Genomic DNA, 16,233 nt, shown 5'->3' on the forward strand with positions numbered 1-16,233 from the left:
TGACTTATGTCCATGTCTTTTAGTTACGAAGCTTTCACTTGCTTCTTAATAGCAAAGATGAATTATTGAGACCAAGAGAAGGTTTTGAAGAAGTCCCTTAAAATAAGGGTAAATTACCCGAAAGGACATCTGTAAATATGTCTATATTTTCAAGTCTGTTGGATCTACTAGACTTAACATACACTTCTGAGGGGGCACCTGGGTGGCTCAGTGGGTAAAAGCCTCTGCCTTCGGCTCAGGTCATGATCCCAGCATCTTGGGATCGAGCCCTGCATCGGGCTCCAAGGAACCTGCTCCCCCCACCTCTGCCTGCCTCTCTGCCTACTTGTGATCTCTGTCTGTCAAATAAATAAGTAAAATAAAATATATAAATATGTATTTATAAAAAAAAATACACATCTGAAAATCATCATTGCGAAGATACTCTTAGATTTGAACAAACATGGCAAACATGACATAGGTCAGTAATTCTAACCTAAATAAATTTTTCACAAAGATTTTATTTATTTATTTGTGAGATCGAGAGAGAGAAAGAGGGAGAGAACATGAGAAGGGAGAACAGAGGGAGAAGCAGACTTCCCATATACCTGGGAGCCCGGTGAGGGACTCGGTCCTGTAACTCCAGAATAATGATCTGAGCCAAAGGCGGTCGCTTAACCAACTGAGCCACCTAAGTGCCCTAAATAAATTAAAAAAAAAAAAAAGATTTTATCTACTTATTTGACATAGAGAGACAGCTAGAGAGGAAACATGAACAGGGGGAGGAGCAAAGGGAGAGGGAGAAGCGGGGTTCCCCCTGAGGAGGGAGCCCGATGTGGGACTCTATCACAGGGACCAGGGATCATGACCTGAGCAGAAGGCAGACGCTTAAGGACTGAGCCACCCAGATGTCCCTAAATAAATATTTCTGCCATCAAAAGCATCTTTAAGAATGCGTGGGGAAAATGTTCAGGTCTGCCTGGTGCTTTATATGTTCTGATGAGGACTTCCAGGAGAATGAAGTACATCTCTACGTCATGGTCCTTAACTGAGCCATAGTTACTCCAAGGAGAGTATAGATTTCTTCAAGGATATTGAGTAGAGAAAAAGCTGATGTTCAGAAAAAATTTGTGTGTGTGTGGTACTATGGCTACTCAATTACCATTGGGTTAGAATCTACATCTCAGTTAAAATTTAAATGCTAAAAATTTGGGTGACTTGAATTTTAGGTATCTTGATGAAGTTATAGTTACTATAAATTTATGGTGAGTATGTCATTAAATGAGTACTTTAGACTCAGGCTGGCACCATCAAATTTCTTTTTTGTACTGCTTTTCGGCAATCTCAGAATCCTAATTAAAATAGGACTTAAAATCTTTTAACTTCACTGAAAATGAACTCTATATTTAATTTTAAAGATATGTACATATTTATTATGATATATATGATTACTGTATTAGATATATATTTGTTGAATAAGTGGGGAAAACTTGTTCATGAGAGAGAAGAAACTCAAGTCAGATTTCTGATTATGATTTTCTTTTAATGAAGAAAAATCTAGCTCTGCTAGAGCTAACAAATTCTGTTGACAAATTAGGTGTTTGGGACATTAAGATAATTTATGTATATGGCATTCCATGACTAAGAATTCTTTTTTTTTTTTAATTAACATATAGTGTATTATTTGTTTTGGGGTACAGGTCTATGAATCATCAGTCTTACACAATTAATAGCACATAGTCTCCCCAGTGTCCGTCACCCAGCCACCCCATCCTTCCTACCCACTCCCCTCTAGCAACCCTCAGTTTGTTTCCTGAGATTAAGAGTCTCTTATGGTTTATCTCCCTGTCTAGTTTCATCTTGTTTCATTTTTCCCTCCCTTCCCCTATGATCCTTTGTCTTGTTTCTCAAATTTCTCATATCAGTGAGATCATATGATAATTGTCCTTTTCTGATTGCCTTATTTCGCTTAGCATAATACCTTCTAGTTCCCTCCATGTCATTACAAATGGCAAGATTTTGGGGTTTTTTATGGCTGCATAATATTCCATTGTAGATATGTGCCACATCTTCTTTATCCATTCATCTGTCAATGGACAGCTAGGCTTTTTCCATAGTTTGGTTATTGTGGACATTGTTGCTATAAACATTGGGGTGCACGTGCCCCTTTGGATCACTACGTTTATGACTGGGAATTCTTAAATCAAGTTTAGGTAGCATTATAGATTATAAATAGATAATCTGGCTGCTCATAAAAAATGTGAGAGAATAATAAAACAGTGCCTGTGCCTCTCAAAGTATTAGAATGAAACTCCACACCAGGAAGTGAAACTAAAAAGTTATCTTATCTAAAAAACTCTCCTAAATCCTAGATGACATCAGTGAAGAAATTCTTTTAAAACATTTTCTGAGATCTGTTTGAAATTGCCTATTGCTGATTGTGATGATCGCAATCTCTGGGTTCAGTAGTGAGACCAGTCTTTATCACACGAACAGCCTATGGTTTTAGTTTGAATTAAAATTAGGCAATGGCTGTTAAATAGAGAAAGAAAGATATTTGCATGTAGAATCTACCTTCTCTCACATCAGATTTGTTTTATGATCCTTTTTTTTTTTTTTTTGGTTCTTCCCTGTAGCAGCAGAACTTTCAGCAGATTAGAACAATCATCAGATTGATTCTGTACAAGCTGACTAGTCTTTTTTTCCAATGCCCAGTCATTTCAGTTACAGATGGTAATGTAATTTTTCAGAATGAATTTAATACAGTAACTATTTTCCTAATGACTGGGAAATTGTAATTGCAGGGAAAAAAAAAAAAAAAAAGCTTGTGATTTTTACTGTGGAAAAGATTAGGGGTGAAAAAAGTAAGGTAATCCAATACCTGTAGGCAAAGCTTAAACCTGTGGCTGAGTCAGTATATTGAGCTTATATTTGACATCTCAATTGAAATATGGCATCTCTTTTTGCCAGCTACCAACAGGGATTGTGCTGAGTCATTAGTTTCCTCCAGAGAACACTGGCTATGGATTCAGTAATGTCATTTCTTCTGGTACCACCTGGAGATATAACCAAAAGTCTCCCATCCAAGTCGGAAGTTAGCCTAGTCCATCCTAGTTTGAAGTTTACATGTGATACTGACCCCACAAAACAAAAGAATTATCAAAAGATATTTGGATAGTTACTGATGGACACTAAACATTTTTCTCCAAGAATTTATACTTACTTTATAGGTGCTATAATCTTTATAGCTCTAAGAAAGAAATGAGCATGTTCTGAAAATAATTTACAGGTAATCTGAAGATTGACAATGGTTCCAAAGTTAACTTATAAAAACTAAGTAAGTAGTTGATTTGCCCCTTATTTCCTGTGAAGAGTATGCAAGTATTTCATTCTTTATAATCAAGACAGAGTTGAGGCTAAGGGAAATAAAAGCAGATTAAAACAGAGCTGAATGAGACACCTGGGTGGCTCTGTTGGTTAAGCCACTGCCTTCAGCTCAGGTCATGATCCCAGGGTCCTGGGATTGAGTCCCGCATCGGGTGCTTTGCTCAGCAGGGAACCTGCTTCTCTCGCTGCCTCTGCCTGCGTCTCTGCCTGCTTGTGTGTACTCTCTCTCTCTCTGGCAAATAAATAAAATCTTAAAAAAAAAAAAAACCAAAAACCAGAGCTGAATGATACAGGAAATAACTCAGTTAACAGAGGAACTTCAGGTCAATAAGCGATATAATAGACCAGATAATAACTATACCACTTGAATAAATGGAAACAGCCTTTTTCACTATTAAGGTATTGGTAGTTGGTATTATTCTCTGTGTAACTAAAGGAACGTACAGAGAGCGAAGACTTTGAATGCAGCAAGAATAGATTCTAATTCATATTTAACTTTTACTATCCATGAGACACTGGGAAATTATTTAAGCTCTCAGAATCTCACTTTAATCACATATAAATCATACCTATTTTATAGATTGTTGCAAAAATTAAATGAGAATTTGCATCTAGAAGAATGTGTAACATATGGTTCATACTCAATGAATCCTTATAACATTATCATCTCTCTATATGTGTTTTTTTTTTTTTTATAATGTAGAGCTATTTTTTCTTAAGATTTTATTTTAGCTACTCTCTACACCCAAAGTGGGGTTTGAACTCACAACCCCCAAGATGGAGTGAGATTCTGAGAGGTTATATAAGGCTGGCATACCTAGGGTAAATCCTACTTGGCTGTAATTTTAATTCCTTTTATATATTATTGGATTCTATTTGCTATAATTTGTTGAGAATTTCTTCATCTATGCTTATGTTAGATATTGGTCTATAGTGTTCTTTATTTTTATTTTTTTCCTTATAAGGTCTCTCTCTGCTTTTTGTTATCAGGGTAATGCTGGCTTCATAAAATGAGCTAGGTACTGTTTCTTCTGCTTCTCTCTTCTGGAAGAGACTGGACAGTATTGGTGTAATTTCTTCCTTAAGTGTTTGGTAGAATTTATCAAGGAATCCATCCAGGCCTAGTGCTTTCTGTTTTGGAAGATTAAGTATTGATTCAGTTTCTTTATTCAGATTGTCTGTTTCTACTTATGTCAGTTTTGGCAGATTATGTCTTTTAAGGAATTGGTCCATTTCATCTAGATTATTAAATTGGGGGCCTAGAGTTGTTCATAGTATTCCTTTATTATTCTTTTGATGTGAACAGAATCTAGAGGGAACGTCCCTCATTTATTTATATTTGTAACTTGTGCTATCTTTTTTTCTTGTTTAGCCTAGCTAGAGGCTTATCAATTTTGTTGCCCCTTTTCAAAGAAACAATTTTTAGTGTCATCTATTTTCTCTATTGATTTTCCATTTTCAGTTTTACTCATTCCTGCTGTACTCTTTACCATTTTTCTTCTGCTTGCTTTGGATTTAACTTGCTTTGCTTTTTCTGGTAGACTCTTAGATGATTGATTTTAGATCTTTCTTCTTTTCATGTATGCATATCATGAAATAATACATGAAATATATGTATGTATGAAATAATATGTATGTCAACATACATATTATTTAATTTCCTTGTAAGCATTACTTTCACTGCATTCCCCCTAATTTTGCTAAGCTGTAGTTTCATTTTCATTTAGTTCTAGATATTTAAAAGTTTCTCTTGAGCCTCCTTCATTGACATGTGTGTTATTTAATCTCCAAGTACTTGTGATTTTTTCAGCCATCATCCTATTTGGTTTCTGGTTTAATTCTTTTGTGGTCAGAGAGGACATGTATGATTGTTCTATGTGATCTTAAGAAGGACATGCATTCTGGTGCAAAAACAATGAATTCTGCTATGCTGAAAACAAATTAAAAAAAAAAAAGAAGAAGAATGTGCATTCTGCTCTTGAACAAAGTAGTCCATAGACGTCAATTTTATCTAGTTGACTAATGGTGCCATTGAGTTCAGCTGTATTCTTACTAATTGTATGTCTGATAGATTTGTTTATTTATTTATTTCTAAGACTTTATTTATTTATCAGAGAGAGAGAGAGAGCATAAGCAGGAGAAAGTGGCAGGCAGAGGGAGAAGCAGGTTCCCCAGGGAGCAAGGAGCCTGATGTGGGACTCGATCCCAGGACTCTGGGATCATGACCTGAGCCAGAGGCAGACACTTAACTGACTGAACCACCTAGGCATCTCAGGTCTATCTGTTTCTGATAGAGGGGTGTTGAAGTCTCCAACCATGATAGCGGATTTTTTTTTTTTTTTTTTTGGTGGGGACAATGTGTGTGTGATTTTTGGTTGTATAAAGCTGAGTATAGGACAGGTGGGTCTAGGTAGGGAGAGATAGATGGGGGTGCTATGTGATCAAGCTTACAGAAATTACAAGAATATGGAGGTGTGGGGAACAAACCAGACCACCCTGCCCTAGGAGTGTGGGGTGGGTGTCTTTCTTATGATAATCACCTGTGACCAGCAAAGCTTAAGGAGACCCTAGGTGGAAAGTAGGCCATTGAAGGTATTATGACTAGTCCTTGCTCAATGGTGATACCATTAGAGATGTTAAATGGATTTAAGGTCCCTGGTTAGCTTTCTATAAAAGACCAACCCTAAGGGCCCTCAGTGGCAACCCTGTGGGGACCCTTCTCACTCTTGAGAGCTTTTTCTGTATCTTCACGTAACACACATCCATCAGGTGACTCACTCTCTCTGGTCCACGAGATTCATTCTTATACTCAGTGAGAGGAGAGCCTAGCTTGGCCACTTCCAGGCAACGTGCTTTTTTGTGAGCATTCGTTTCATTTATAATTGATAGTTTTACTTATATGGAGTAAAACTAGCTACTCAGAACACCTCTAGACATAGAAGGTATTTCTCTTCAATAATAAACTCAAATAAGAGTTATCTTAAAACATTTCACAGGCTTCTCTGTCTTTTTAAACAAAGTATGCTTGTCATTAAAGTCTTCACCACTTCCTGATGCTGTGTTATAAATCTGAACATAAATTATTCTAATGATAGAGTGATACCTTCAGAAACTGTGGAGTGCTAACTGTTGATCGTCTATCTCACTACTGCTGGTGCATATGAATCTATGTTTTTAGAATTTTTTTTCCCAGCTTCCTTGATTTTAGACTGTCATTACTCCTTTATAAGTATTGCCAGTATCTTAGCTTTTTAAAATCAATTATGGACTTCTTAATCAGTGAAACAAGTCTGCTAAAGTTAGGAAAGATAGGAATGGCTAATAAATGTGGGCCTCTTCTAAGATTAGACAGGCTTCAGCTTTAGATAAGGACTTCGCAATTTTCAGTTGCTCAGAGAACTTTGTGAGTTCCTGCTTCCTTATTCGGCTTCAGTTGATAGCATTGTTGGCTACTTTCTAGTGAGGTGAAGTATTTACTAAAGTCTTCCAGAAAAACTTTTAACATTGCTGCATATAGTTTATAACAAATGCATTAAAATTAATATCAGTAGTTCTCTGGTTATGGCCTTAGGTCCAAAGGATTTTGAATACTGCTGTAGAAATGTCTTGCCAAAAAAAAAAAAAAAAAAAAAAAAACTTTCACTGAACAGTAACAATAAAAACAAACAATGCAAACATCTTGCTCAGACTTTGCCTCTCTAAGCCCAGGCTTCCTTGTCATTCCAGTACAAAGCCTGATTGTCTTCCTAGAAGGCCTGTGGTCCTCATTTACATTTTCCCTCAAGCTTGGTAAACCTGACAGGAAAACTTCCAGTAGTCAAATTGTAGTGAAGCATGATCTAAACTTCTCAATAATCCCGTGGTGGGAGAGAGGAGAGACTCAAATAAGTAACAGCCCTGGGATCAAAGGATGTTTCTGGTATGAATGTTACTTCCCTTCAACCTGAATCTTTTTAACTAGTCTTGAGGAAACAGTGAGGACAGTTTGCTTGGATTCTATGTTTGAAGCTTGTTTTTAATTTACTACTATTTATTTCCAGGTGGAGCACCAGTATTCCCACAAATTCACGGTGGTGGTGTTACGGGCCACCAAAGTGACCAAGGGGGCCTTCGGTGACATGCGTAAGTGTCCTTATTTGCTTTTCTGCTTAAAATGAGTAATTGTGGTTCACTCTTTAGTTGCACTAGTTCTCTGATAAGCAGGGGCAGGGGGGCTGTCCCTCTTTCAAATGTGGTTATCTTTGTCTAGATCTTTAAATGATAACATTTTGCTAAGTTCTCTGGTGCTCTTGTCTCTGTGCGAATCGTATTTCACATTTTTTTTTTAACATTTTTACATTTTACTTTACATTAATTGAGAGTACTTGGAGTCCGACGAAACAACTGTCTCAGGACAAATGGATTTTTGGAACTAAATGCTATTTATTTTGGAAATAAATGCTCTTTATTTTGGAAGACTCAAGACTTCACACAAGCTGCCTCTGAGGCAGGGTACCTACAGGATTAAAAAAAAATGCAGTTTCTCTAGTTCTTACGCCTTTGAGTGTGTTTATTATGTGTGGAAATAGCCATAGAAACTGTTGGTAGCACAGCTGGAAGCGACCTGAGCCACACAGCCTGAGGAGGATCATGTTGAATGAGCTCTCTGGCAGTGTCCTTCTCCTGGCTTTGGAAAGCAGTTTTCCTGGTTAATCTCCCTACTCAAATGGCTGGGGAGGGGGGGCAGCTATCAAGGGGGAAGGAGATCCAAGGAAAGATAAGGATGATGATGATGAATCTGGCAAAGTTTTAAATTATTGTTAAAATGTGGGAATGGGCAGTTAACCCCTCAGAAGGGGTTTTGGAGAAAGAAAGGAGGTTGCAATTAATGGATCTGGGAAACCGGGACGTCTGCCCTACAGGTACTCAGAGGAAGGGAATCTTGGTGGTGAGAGTGAGAAGTCCCAGGCAGAGCAAACAGCATGTTCAAAAGTGAGAGAAGAACAGAGAGCTTGTGAGGACCCAGAATGAGTCCAGTGTTGACAGAGAACAGAGAGCAAAGGGAAAGGGGACAAGAACTAATAGAACAAAGTCCAAGATTGTAATTTCATCAGAAATGCGATGGAGAAAAATTTGATGATATTTGACTCACAAGTCACACCACTGGATCTTCATTTGATTAAAAAAAAATGTTTATTCTGGCCATTTTATGTTAAATAGGTTGGGAGCAAGTGCGGAATATGCTTTTTAAGAATACAAATAATACTATAAGAATAAAAATAATAGTGAATATAAGAATAAAAATGAACTTGCTAAAATCATGCCGAAAATGGGCTAATGAAGAAGGGTTAAATACTAAGAAAAAAAATGGAAGATTGGTGCTCAAGCCTTTGATGAATGAAAAAGAACGTCTGGGGAGTGGGTAAAAGAAGTAAAATGGGAAACAGGACATAGAATCTTTGGCTGAGAGAGGTTTTCATGAGAGGTGAGGGAACAAGGACAGTTTCTTCAACTTTAATCTGGACCAGTGGTTTATATTCTAAATTTTATCTCCTACTTCAGTCCAACCCAATCACTCTTTTGTCAGTGTTCTGAGTTGATTCCTATTTTGTTTTTTATAATTTTTTGCACTTTCATTATTTTATTTTAATTTTTTTTAAAGATTTTATTTATTTGACACACAGAGAGAGATCACAAGTAGGCAGAGAGGCAGGCAGAGAGGGGGGGGGGGAGCAGGCTCCCTGCTGAGCAGAGAGTCCAATGCAGGGCTTGATCCCAGGACCCTGACATCATGACTTGAGCCCAAGGCAGAGGCTTAACCCACTGAGCCAACCAGGTACCCCCTGCATTTTCATTATTTTAATGAGAATTCACCAGAAGAAAGAGAAGTCACATCAAAAGCCATATTTAAAAACTGATATATCCCTCATGACCTGGGGAAAAGGCATAGGCTTTATAATTCAAGAGGTTGACTATTAGAAAAGCTGTTCTTAATTCACTGAAGCCTGTGTCAGGAGCTCGCCACACATGCAAGTTAATGACCTAATTTGACTTTAAAAAATATATAGTTAGGTTCTTATACAAAGCAGCAACGTACACAGTGGAGGATTCCTATAGTGTAGGACTCTGTCGAGCAGACAGTGGGTTTTGCTGTGTTTTAAGATGAGCCCAACAGCAGTTAAAACTCTCTGCTCTCTGAATTGCCTTCAACTGGTATGGATCTGTTTTCCTAGCAGCTCCCCCCATCAGTACAGGCACTTGGCCTGTGGTTTGTAGAATTAAGGCAGAGGAGACAGTGGTACAGGAAGTGTCCTTTTAAACATAGATGAGTGACATTGATAATAAGACTTACAAATTAAAATGAGATGTTAATTCATCTCATGAAACGCGGAACAGATACATTTGACTTTATTTCACTGAGTTATTACATAATTTTTTTTTGGAGTGGAGAAGGGAGTTGTTGCCAGCCTTTTATGTCACCTTAGTGAGTTTATAGAAAGTCAGGAGGAGATAAGAAGAAAGAAAAAGTCTCAGAGAAATAAATTCATGGAGAAGGGTAGCATGAAAAAGTAAAAGGATGATATACAGTGCCAAGCACTTTATTTTTGAGAAGTTGTAGTATATTACAGTGAGACAAGGTATTGGCATTAACTGTCACTTATACAAATTACCAAGTAAACTGAATTTGGGATCTTGTATATAGAAGTTCCTTTAGTATGGACAAGGATTAAGCTGTAGGAATTGTCCTAAAGTCTGTGAAGACCACGAAAACAGAAACCCACACTCTTTTCTGCTATTGATACAATGTGTCTGCATTTATTTAGGAAGGCAAGTTTCCATAAAGTTTTACATGTTGGTAAAGAAGAATGACAGCTTGCTATTGGGTTTTTTTGGTTTCATCTGTGTATGTGGGGGCCTTCTCAAGGGTACCACACATATCAAGTGGTTGGTTGCCAGTAAAATACCTTATCCACCTTTTTCCTTTTTTGAGATAATATTAAGATTATATCTTAATTTTGTCCCTTGATAAATCATCCTATTCTAATTATCTCCACTTAAAAATACTGTATTAAATTGCTAAAACATCATAATAAAATTAGCAGCACTTCATGAACTGTCTTTTGAGGGGTCAGAGCTGACATTTGAATCGTAACATTTGACTCATGTCTTTGTTTTTACCTGAGGGCCCCAGGCCAGCCAAGTAAAGGACAACCCCTTCCTGGTCCTGGTTGCTAATTTCAGCGTGTGCCCAACTATTTCATTCAGACCAGTATCCCAGGGACAGCCCTTCCTTGCCTTCTTATGCTCCTGTCCCATGAAGAGGTAGTTTGAAGTTATTTTTGTGCCTGACTCACCATAGTCTTATTTCTAAAACAAGTACTTTGCATTAATTTGGCAGTATTAACATCACTCTCCCTTTTAAAGGTAGAGGAAGTTGCAGTTAGATCTGACATGTAGCCAGGGGCATGTTAACATTGCACCAGGCGCAGGTGTTGGATGGATTTGTATTAAACTTTGTATTATTTTGTTCCTTTCCTCTTCTAGCAGAAGTTACCTATTTGCAGAATGACTACAGTGACCATAAAATTTCAGTTGGTGATAGTTTACTTTGCACGTATGTGAAACAAAAAACACATAACCCTGGCCACAAACCCGATTTTAAAACAGAATGAAATAGCTAGAAAAAAAAAAATGTTTTAACTACCTCACTGAGTTTCTGCTCCTTTTAAAAAGTGTTGGCGAAAACGCAGATCACATATGATAATGGAGGCTAGTCTCAGAATTCAGAACTAGAATTTCATTCCCTAAGATGAAATCAGAAAATGGATAACATAGTGTTTTTGTTTATGTGCTTTTTAAAAATTTATTTATTTATTTGAGAGAGAGAGAGAGAAAGCCAGCAGGGTGGTGGTGGGCAGAGGGAGGAGGAGGGAGAATCCTCTGAAGCAGACTCCATCCTGAGCACAGAGCCCGATGCAGGGCTCATCTCACCACTCTGAGATCATGACCTGAGCCAAAATCAGGAGTCAGATGCTCAACCGACTGAGCCACCCAGGTGCCCCACCAGTGTTAGATATTTTTAATAATCCGAATTAAGTACATATGTTAAGGATTCTTGGCTGGTCTTAATGGACACTGAACTCTTTGACTTTACAGAATAATCATCATCAACATTAGGATCTTCAAGGACAGTTGTGGGATAGTAGATGGATTTTCTTTCCTTAAGTATTCAGGAGAACACAAAGCTTAATTCCAACATTTAAACTTTAAGAAAAAATACATACATTTGACAGAATTATGAACTGTTTGTACTGAAGCCAATTTTTATAAGATTGTATTGCTTAATAACTTAAGGTACTCATTTTTCTTAAGAACCTCAAGCTTTTATTTTTCATAATGTCTCTGTCTGTGGGTAAGTAATGTTTTATTACAGGTAAATTCATAGCAAGATCTAGACCAAGTTCCTAATTTTTAAGTAGCTATGCCATTTGCAGTTTCAAGGCTAACCTCATCTCCCCAAGTAGTACTTTTCAAACATTAATGTCCATATGAATCTCTAGGGGTTCTTGGTCAAAGTGCATATTCTGATTGAGTAGGTCTAGGAAAGGTCTTCCTCTTTCCTCCAGTCTTCTCTCCCAAGCAGTAGCGTCGATCCCCTCACCTCTAGGAACACCAAGAAGATTTAGCCTCTTTAAGGGACATGACTCTCAACACATAGTGTTACTGATCCCCTGCAAAAGGAGTTTAGAACTCAACCTTCCAAATTGTAAACATTTGCCTGAGAGGCAGGGTGTTGGGTGTGAATGTCCAGAAACATTGTCTATTCAGTTTTTTAAGAATCTTCATCAGCAGTAAGAACAATGTAGAAATGACTGAAAATGTATTAATTATCACTCTCTGGTAGACATTCTTGGGTATCGCAGTGATCACATCTCTAGGGAGGAGGCAGAGTATATTTATGAACGAACGTGGTCTCCAGAGGCAAAACACAACTACTCCCTAGTCCCTAGTTCTCTGTCTTCTTTTTTCATCATAGCAATGTTAGGAGAATTCAAGGAGTTGACTAATGTGAAGTACTCTCATGCCTGAACCGTGGTACACACTCAATAACTATTACCTACTATGGTTAAAATTATTTCAGATACCAAAATCAGAAGACATTTATTTCTTAAATATAATCTTTGTGTGAGCTAAAGAATATTCTTTGGGGATAGTCTGGCACTGGGATAATTTTCACTTTTTCATCTTGGGAGACAGGAAATGTCCATGGCGAATGTGTTGAGCAAATTGCTGGATCCTTCTTTTTTCAGCTTGGAAGAAAGAGATGGAATGGAATGGCATTCCATCGTGGAATGGCACTTCCGTTGTCTTTTCTGATACCCTTGGGCACAGTTCACTCCTATACTTCTCTGACATCGGTTTGGACTTCTGTTTAACACTTTGTCACCTGGACATCTTAATGAAGCATTTGTAAAACCTGTGTCTTACTCACTTTTTAGAAAATTGGTGCTTAGCCTTGAGTCTGGCCTAGTAGTTAGATCTCAGAGGATTTTGGATGAATGAACAGGATACACAAATATGTGTGATTCTACCTTTCGTCTCGGATATTGCTTTCTTTGGGCCTCCTAAAGAGAGAATTTTTTTTTAAAGATTTTATTTATTTATTTATTTGACAGAGATCACAAGTAGGCAGAGAGGCAGGCAGAGAGAGAGAGAGGGAAGCAGTCTCCCCACCAAGCAGAGAGCCCGATATGGGGCTCAATCCCAGGACTCTGAGATCATGACCTGAGGTGAGGGCAGAGGCTTTAACCCACTGAGCCACCTAGGTGCCCTAAAGAGAGAATTTTTAAAATAATTTCTGGGGTGCCTGGGTGGCTTAGTCGGTTGAACGTCTGACTTTTGATTTGGGTGCAGGTTTTTATTTCATTTTGGTGAGATCAAGCCCCTTGTTGATTCTCCCTCCCTCTGCCACTTCCTCCACTTGCCTCTCTTAAATGATAATTAAAATAAAATAATATAAAATAAAATATGCATATATATTCCATCTTTTAAAAAAGATTTTATTTATTTGTTTGTTGGAGAGAGAGAGAGAGAGCACACAAGCAGGGAGAGCAGCAGGCAGAGGGAGAAGCAGATCCCTGCTGATCGAGGAGCCTGATGTGGGACTTGATCCCAGGGTCCTGGGATCATGACCTGAGCCGAAGGTAGAGGCTTAACCAACTGAGCAACCCAGGCTGCTATTATTTCTATCCATAGCTATCTAGAATCTTCCTGGGTTTCAATGTACAGAAACTTTATAACACCTTTGGATTAATAGAATCAATCTTTTCTTAGATTAATATATATTTTTTATAAATGGCACTGCTGTTGGCCTGTGGCCACCTGCTACCCTTAAGTGTATTTTTTTGAAATCAGAAATTTCCCTAGCATCAGCCCTTAAGTTAATGATGAACACGAGTTTTGGTTTACTAATATTTTTGGAATGTTTTTGAGAATCCACCCAAGGTTTTAAAAATTCTATGTATAATGAAACTGTTTCCCAGTGAGACTTTTATGGGAGATAATTTCAAGATGAATAAAATGTTCCAGAACATGCCTGTCTTGGATCCCTTATCTTGTATTTTCTGTAAAGTTGAGAAATAGCTTGGGTTAGGAGGGCACTACTGTTCTTCTTTCATTTCGAATGTCATGTAGTCTAGTAAGTGGCCAAAGGTTTTATGAGTCCAGTTAGTCCTTTTTATCTTTATTTAAATAAATTTTTTATTTCTTTAAATAAGTTTCTTAAATTTCCTCAAAAAAGTATGCTCTTAAATATTTTATGTCAAAGAGAATACGTCTGCTGCTCTAAAAGTTTAAACATTTATGTGAAAACACTTATCATATATGGTCTTTTAGTATATTTCCATATTTAAAAATTTTCCTTAAAAATATAAAGTTTATATGGGGTCCCTGGGTGGCTCAGTGGGTTAAGCCTCTGCCTTCAGCTCAGGTCATAATCTCAGGATCCTGGGATCCAGCCCCACATTGGGCTCTCTGCTCAGCGGGGAGCCTAATTCCCCCTTCTCTCTCTGCCTACTTGTGATCTCTCTCTGTCAAATAAATAAATAAAATCTTTTTTAAAAAATGGAAAGTATATAATGTAGAGATTGAAATGACTAGGGAAGGAAATGACTAATGAAACTTAACCAAGAGATAGTCTGGGGATTTTGTAAATGTTACTGACTCTTTAGAAGTATTATTCCATTCTTACTCCTCCTAATGCATCAATATATTTTTTTATGAAATATTTTAGATAACATTCTAGACAGAATTATTTTAAGTTGTGTATAAGGTTAATTGAAATCTGCAGGTACAAAATGAAATAACAGCTTTGAACTTTTAACTTTGCATAAGAAATGTTAAAGAAATATGTAATGCATTATTAATGTCTATTATTAACGTTCTCATCAATAAATGCTGAGCTTCTGTTATTTATACCTCCTGCTCACTCAGTGCCTTGAGAAATATAAAAAAAATAAACATAATACGTGTGGTAGGTAACGATTGAAGGCATGTCCCATACTCAGGAGGAAGCATGGCTTAGAGATTGGAGTTCATGGCTTAGAGATCCGGATTCCAATCTCCCTTCTGTTTACTAACCCCATGATTTTGGGTAAGTTACTTAACTTTTCCAGGCCTCAGTTTCCTTAGGGGTTAAATGGGGCTAATAGTTATGCCTTCCTCATAGGTTTTTTAATGAGGATTAAATACAATTCTAAAGTGTTTAGAAAGGTGCTTGATAAAGAGTGTATACAATACATGTTAAATAAATAAATAAAATGCTAAGGAGAGTTCTTAGAACTTAACATTATACTTCATTTATTCAGTTTAGTAACACTAACAGAAGATATGTGCTGTTGTTATTTTAATTTTATAGGTACAAACATTTTTTTAAAAAGACATTAAATAAATAATCTAAAATCACACGGCTGTTAGGTTTTATGGCTACAACTTAAACCTATCTCATTCCGATGCTTACTTGTACAATGGCTTTGCCTTTGAGCTATTTGTGGTCTAAATGAGAAGATGAAATAGGTATAAATAACTCTGGGAAACCAACCCAAGAAGATATGCACTCAGGAATTGTGTATCTAAGCTATGTGATGTTGCTGATTCTGAAAAGTGTTGGCAGTAAGCTTCCCAGAGGACTTCACAGCTTGAATGGAGATTGAGATAGGTTTTAAAACTAAGTAGAATTTTATTATGTTATTATTAAATAGTTTTGACATTTTGATTTAGAAAAAAATCATAAAAAGTTTTAAACATGGGACAGAGTATGTATACTATACATTTTTAGGGAATCTGGTCATTTTTTAATGGTTTATGCTAGAGAATAAACATCAAGTACCAAGGATAATAACTTGTTTGAGTATAGTGGTTCTAAACAGGGGTGGGGGTTGATTTTGCTGCACAGTGTACATTGGGCTATAAATCTAGAGACATTTTTAACTGTCACAGTTGGGATCCTACTGGCACCTGGCGTGTAGAGGTCAAGAAGCATTGCAGAGAAAAGAATTCTCTGACGCAAGGGGTGCCTGGGTGGCTCGGTGGGTTAAGCCTCTGCCTTTGACTTAGATCATGATCTCAGGGTCCTGGGATTGAGTCCCACATTGGGCTCTCTGCTCAGCAGGAAACCTGCTTCACTCCCACCCCGCCCCACTCTCTCTCCTACCTCTCTGCCTATTTGTGGTCTCTCTCTGTCAAATAAATAGATAAAATCTTTTTAAAAAATTTAAAAAATAAAATAAAATTTTTTAAAAAAGAATTATCTGACCCAAAATGTCAGTAGTAGTGTATTTTTGTTAATAAAAAATAAGAATCATTCTTTTGTGGTGTAGACTGCGTATC

The 16,233-nt window shown here is 37.2% G+C and overlaps 1 protein-coding gene across 5 annotated transcripts in view; it reads left to right on the top strand.

Annotated features, from left to right (window-relative positions):
* Positions 1-16,233, top strand: part of PLA2G4A (phospholipase A2 group IVA) — a 176,728-nt gene that overhangs the window by 41,927 nt on the left and 118,568 nt on the right. For 4 of the 5 annotated variants that reach the window (XM_004781557.3, XM_013050511.2, XM_004781558.3 and 1 more), the window contains one exon: positions 7,407-7,488. In XM_004781557.3, the coding sequence (XP_004781614.1) occupies positions 7,407-7,488 (82 nt within the window). Of the gene's footprint in view, positions 1-7,048; positions 7,286-7,406; positions 7,489-16,233 lie in introns of those variants that run through there. The other variant, XM_045074306.1, reaches the window with a different exon arrangement.

This window comes from Mustela putorius, unplaced genomic scaffold (assembly GCF_011764305.1).
Source record: "Mustela putorius furo isolate JIRA1106 unplaced genomic scaffold, ASM1176430v1.1 tig00537335_pilon_pilon_pilon, whole genome shotgun sequence".
NCBI lineage: Eukaryota > Metazoa > Chordata > Mammalia > Carnivora > Mustelidae > Mustela > Mustela putorius.